The sequence below is a fragment of the Manacus candei genome, unplaced genomic scaffold (assembly GCF_025592945.1).
Source record: "Manacus candei isolate 608988 ecotype Guabito, Panama unplaced genomic scaffold, ASM2559294v1 h1tg000017l, whole genome shotgun sequence".
Taxonomy (NCBI): domain Eukaryota; kingdom Metazoa; phylum Chordata; class Aves; order Passeriformes; family Pipridae; genus Manacus; species Manacus candei.
In genome coordinates, this window is record NW_026138065.1 from 18,884,231 (window position 1) to 18,890,230 (window position 6,000).

At 58.0% G+C, this 6,000-nt stretch overlaps 1 protein-coding gene across 3 annotated transcripts in view; it reads right to left on the reverse strand.

The window, feature by feature from the left end:
- The window catches only part of PKDCC (protein kinase domain containing, cytoplasmic), a 39,250-nt gene extending 34,012 nt beyond the window's left edge, over positions 1–5,238 (reverse strand). For all 3 annotated transcript variants that reach the window (XR_007903860.1, XM_051783161.1, XM_051783160.1), the window contains exon 1: positions 4,382–5,238. Coding sequence is in view for 2 of the 3 variants with exons in the window: in XM_051783161.1 (XP_051639121.1) it covers positions 4,382–5,047 (666 nt within the window). In the remaining variant the exon portion in view is untranslated. The remainder of the gene's footprint in view (positions 1–4,381) is intronic.
- Between the last annotated feature and the right edge of the window lie 762 nt (positions 5,239–6,000).

Consider the following 6,000-nt stretch of genomic DNA (forward strand, 5'->3'; position numbering starts at 1 on the left):
TGTTTTGATATTTGGATGGTGACTTTTTTAGTGCAGATGCCATCTTCGTATTTCATCTGCACGTTTAAACTTTACACCGAATGAACCGGCCTTGTCTGGGCTGCCAGCAAGCCAATGGTGCTGTTAGCAGCTAGTGTCTTCCATCAGCCTCAGACAAAGCCAACCCTTTTCCCTGAGCTTTTGTGTGTATTTTTAAGAAAGCGGTAGCTCCTTCTTAAATGAATCATTGTGAACTCACACTGGAAGTGCTGTCACAGAAATAAGCTCGCACTTTTCCAAACATCTGTAGTTTCAGACCTTCCCTCCCCTTCTCTTCAGCAATGCAAACGAAGAAAGAATGGCAACACCCTTAATTCTGATACTCCAGGGCTATAATTACGTTATTACAGTAAATCAAACATTGCCTTTGTGTCACTACAATCGTGCTCGTTGTTTGAAATTAACTGCAAATGGTTTGATTTTCTTTTCTTCCTCAAATATGGGCAGGGAGGAATTAAAGCATACTAAATCATCTTCCCCACTAAAATGCACGGAAAGCCAGGATTCAGACAGCAGCATTTGAACTCTGCAAGAAAAGAAACCACAGCATGGAGGGAAAGGAAGAGATCGGGCACTGCATTTGACACAGAGTGACTGCAAAGCAATTAGCGGGCTACTAAATCCTCTGTTACAATAAATCAGTGACCCAATTCCCCCTCTTCCCCAGTGCCCTTCATTATAAAATCAACGTTAATGAACTACCCCTCTCTTCCCCACTCCAAAGCAAATACATTTCCACTGCAGCCTGCACCTGCCCTTCCCAGCGGCTGCCACCCCAGGAAGCCTCGGGCAGCCCCAGACTGCAGGGGCAAGCGGGGCGACGGCCCAGTGCTGGCCCTTCGTGCAAGTGATGGGCAGAGCACAGAAATAAAAACAGGAAGGCAAGCTGCCTTTGCCTCAGCATTGCCTAATGTGAAACCACTCTCCCTCTTGGTTTTCCGCGTTTCTTTTGCTAGACTTGATTCACCACATCTGCCAGAGCTGACACATCTGGCTCCTTCCCCAGGCGGAGGGCACAGTGAATATGTCAGCATGTTGTCTGAAGGCACTGGTACTTTCTGGAAAGAGCTCTTTTCCCTTCTATCATATACTGTACAATAATCAAGTCTTTTAAAAAGGATGGCTAAAAAAAAAAAAAAGCTGATTTTGACAAGAGACAGGCCAGAATGAGAACTGCTGAGACAGTAAAGAACAAGCCTGTTATCTTACAAACTACACTTCAGGCTGTCAGCTGCCAGAGATTTACAGGAAAATCCCCTTTCCTAGGACTGAACCGACACAAAACTTTATTTCCAGCAAAAGAAACTCGAGTATGCACTCACCCCGACTAGCCCCTGACCGGGGCCGGGGATGCTCTGGAGAGGCAGGGAGGGCTCAAGGCAGGGCGGCTGCCGGCCGCCTGCGTGGATGGGTCCCCGGGGCCGCTCCCTCCCACGCCCGCAGCGTGGGGAGGCGGAGGAAGACTTGCTTCCAGCAGCCCCGGTTCGCCTCCAGCCCCGGGCGGGGGCTGGGGGGACCCCGCCGGCCACAGCCGGAGGGGCGACCGGGCGGGTGTCACCGCCCTGCCCAAACCCTCCCGGTTCCCCCCACCTGCCTCAGCCGGGGCTGCTGCGGGCTGCCCGCGAGCCTTGCCCTCCCTCGGCACGGCAGGGTGGCAGGAGGGTGGCATGTCCTTCCTGCTATTTATAGCAGCCGACTCTTATTTGGGTACGCCGGGAGTCGCCAGGGAGGGAGGGGAAAGAAGCAAAAACGAGGTAAGAAGCAAAAGCAGGAAAGTTCCCGGCCCTTGCTGGCCCAATAGATGTGCTGTCGTGCCTTTGGCATCCGTAGCTAGTGCGGTCCGCCAGCTAATATGAGCTGAAGCGCCTGTCAAAAGGCAGGGGAGGGGAGAAGACGCTGACTTTTGAACTGATTTCCTCTGCCTCGGCAGCAAACCCTGGACAGTGAATTCTAAGCCCCGGGTCTGCTTCCTTTGAAAACAAGTTAAAAATCCATCATGAGGTCAGCCAATCCTGTCCCCATTGACATTTTAACAGAGACATAATCAATACACTTCATGTTGTTTGCCGGTGCCCATTTTCTGCACCACTTGTAGAGTTCCCGCATGACACCAGAGACTTGCTCCTGGCCCACAGTGCTGCCCCAACAGTGCCCAGACAGACGCTGTCAGGTTGATTTTTACAGTCCCTTATCATACGTTTGACCCTCACTCAGGCCACAGCGATCCGTCCCTGTGCACCCCTAGAATGCAGTGTGTTAAACAACAAGGGGGAGAAATGTTCAGGGGCTCCTGCTCCCAGCCTGGCAGCACCACCGGGGCTGATGTCGCCGGAGGGCAGGCAAAAGAAAACGCAACCACAAAATCAGAACGAAATTGAAAACATGTTTCTGATTTAAATGCAATCTATTTTTAAATTGGGTGGCATGTAAATATGAAGCCCTAATTAACAGACAGGATTTTTGCCCATGAGAGCATTTTCCCAGCACGGAGGCTGGGCGTGTTTCTTCCAGCGCTGGTGGAAGCGCCTGCACATCTTCCAGCTGCTTCTGCTCCAGCCCCCCGCCACAAGACACCCCACATCTCACCTTTGCTTCCCCCTCCAGAGTCCACCTGACATCCCAGAATGGAGGAGTGAATTACTGCAACTCCTCCAAGGTTTTCTGTGAGGGGAGCGGGGCTGTGGGCAGCTTCGACAGCACTACTGGAGGACCCCCTTGCCCGCACATGCAAGGGACAGACAACCCTCTTACATTCTGGGGGGGCGGGGGGTGTGGCTGGCTCCAAATTAATGACAAATTAATTTTTCCAGAGAAGAAAACTATACACAAATAACACGGGAAAGAAACACTAGTACCTACCAAAATGACTCACGACTTTAAAAATACACACTTCAAGTTCAACCTGGCCAACTCACACTGAGCAAAAAAAAAGACAAACTTGGGGGGAAAGAAAAATCCTCTCACAGCTTACAATTAGGGTGTGTTTCCTGCTGTCAATACAGTCAGTAACGATGGCTGCACCCAAGCACGGCTTTTCCAAAAAGAATTTATCAGAGCATAACAGGAACAACTATCATCCTTCCTAAGAGCACAGGTATTTGCGTATTGCAAGATGTTGTTCACCCTATGCATTATAGGTGGACCTAGCACCACAGAGGAAAGAATATGGAAATAGGAAGGAATGAATGAAGGAAGGAAGGAAGGTTGGTTAATATCTATTTTCTTGGCATGGATAAATAATGACCAGCCTTTGAACAGTATATGAAACTCGAGAGCTTTGATCGCTGGGACCCAAAGTTCTCGTGGGGGAGCTGGTACTCCTGCTGCAGCTGCTGAAGAAGAAACACAAAACTCCTTTACCCGATTCAGTTCAAAAAGCACCTACTGTGAGACCGTCTGGTCTAACGTTCATTTTTTATTCTACTGCAACGCTCATGCTATGCGAAACGCAATAGGAATTTCCATACCAGCATTTACATCCAAATGGACCCGCTGAGATTCATGCTGATGTGTAACAGTCCTACAATGCAGCCCCTTCTGGCAAGTGCTGCGGTGCCGGCGCACCGGCCAGCAAGACTCACACCCGGCCTGTCCTGGGTGAGCACGTCGTGGGCTGACCCGTGTGCCGGGGCTGCGTAGAATTAGAAGGCGCCGCCGCCGAGGCTGCGCCCGCCGGGAGCCCAAGCAGAGGCTGCCGGGGTGACCCTGCCGCCGCCTTCTCTCCGGGGGTGTCCGGAGCCTGCGGCTCTCGCATTCAAGCCGGCCTTTATTTTCCGCATTTGGGGAGTACTTTTGGATCTCCCAGTTCTTCCTCAGCCTTCTCCCTCGCCCCTTTCCCCACCTCAATATTCATTTTGTTTACGAGGAAGAGAGATCAGAGAGGGAGCCGCAGGGCCAGCCGCCGCGGGGGGATGCCGGGCGGCAGGGGGAACGCGCCGCATGCCGCACCGTGCCCCGACCGTGCCCCCGGACCCGGCCGGGGCGATTCACTTGTCAACGGGGGGTGAGAACCGCTGCTGCCAGCGGAAAGCGCCCATCGACGCGCCTCTTGCCTTCCCCGCGGATATGTGATGGGGAGAGGAGGTGCGGAGCCGCCGTGCCAGGGACAGGGACATCTGTCTCGGCGACCGCCGGCCCCCACCGCGCCTCTCGGCGGGGTTGCGGCTCCCCACGGAACAGGGCAGGGGAGGTGTGTGCAAATTCCCGGGAGCTCCGCGGCACGGTCCCGGCCCGCTCCCCGCGCGCGCTGGGAGTGGTGGCGGCAGCCCCGACAGGTTGCCCGCGGCAGGACTAAGAAAACGGCGGAAAATCAGCGCGACCCACCCGCGCCCGACCCGCGTACCTGCAGGACGTTGGCGTGGCGCAGCCGCTGCAGCAGGATCATCTCTTTGACGATCTTGTAGGCGGCCAGGCGGTAGCAGTCCCCCAGGGCGGAGAACTGCCGCACGCAATGGGCGATGTCGTGCCCGCCGAAGTCCACAGCTTTCAGAGCTACGGCCAGCGTGCGGTTGAGGACCGCCTTGTAGACCGCCTTGGTGTACCCCGAGCCCAGGTACTGGACGCCGCTGACATCGCGGATGTCGCGGCAGCCCAGCAGCGGCGGCTCCAGCGAGAGCTCGGCCGAGGCGCCCGCCCACGGCCCCGCCGCCGCTCGGCCCCGCGGCCCCGGCGGCCGCGGCTGCTCCGCCGAGGTGCGCGGCGGCGCCAGGTCCATCAGGCGCCGCTCCCGCGGCCGCAGCGGCCGCCGCCCCGCCGCCGCCGCCGCCCGGTGCTGCCGGTAGCGCAGCACCTCCTCGTAGCGCTCGCGGATCTGCCGCGCCAGGGCGGCCTGGCCGCCGCCGATCTCCTCCTCCGGCGGGTAGAGGGGGGCGCCGGGCGGGGAGGGGGGCACCTCATCGCGGGGCGGCGGCGGGTGCTCGGAGCCGGGGATGAAGAGAAGGTTGAGCAGGGTGCCCAGGAGGAAGGCGAGGCAGCAGCCAGCCGCCACCGCCGTCTTCCTGCGCCTCATCGCCACTTCGCTGACGGCTTGTCCAGCCCTTCGGGCTTCTCTCCTTTCGCCCCTTCCCCGGGAACCAGCTCCGAGGCTTTTTTTTCCTCCTTTTTTTTCTCCCCTCTTTTTTTTTAACTCCTGGCTATGCCGGCGGCAGAGCGGCCCCGGGCGCTCAGCCGGAGCTCAGCCCCTTACGGCGTGCCCGCATGACACTTGCCTCCCTGCTTTAAAGGCTCTGAAGCACTTATTATTAGCGGGACACGGGGAGGGCGGGGGGGATCCCCGTCCCGCTGCCCCCGCCGACGCGCGCTGATTGACACCCGGCCCTTCCCGCGGCCCGGCCGAGCAGCAGGGGGGCCTGGGAAACGTAGTCCCCCGGAGAAGTCCCGCCGGCCGCCGGCGAGCCCGGGAGCCGGGACTACATCTCCCAGGCTCGGCCGAGCCCCCCGGCGGGGAAGGCGCGGAGAGAGGCGGGGCAGGCGGGTGGACCCCCCCCGTCGGGCGCTATCGCCGGGAGCTGCCGGGCAGGGCGGGCCCGGGGCGCTGCCGCCAGGCGGGGTGGGAGCTGTGGTGCTTCCTACGCGTGTCCGCGCAGCGCGGAGACAGTCGCCCCGGCAGCGGTTTGTGTGGGATGCTCTTGTGTCCGCCCCCCTTCAGGCAGCCACGGGGTGTGTGGGAGTGTGTTGTGCAAGCACCCACGTACCCACAGAGCCACACAAAGGAGGGAGGCTCGATACCTTTTCCCCACCAAAATAAAGCGAAAGGAGGCGGCTGCAGCCGGGAGCTATGGGGTTCGTCATTCGGAGTGAAAATTGCATCGGTCGCGCCCCCTCCAGCCGCGGCACAGGAGAGGAGAGAGGGGATGGGGGTGCGTGTCACCCATTGGAAAGTACAGCCACAAATCACGGGCTCGGCATGGGGTAGCCCCTGCCCTGTTGGAAATGTGAATTGCAGGGGTGAGCGCTAATGAC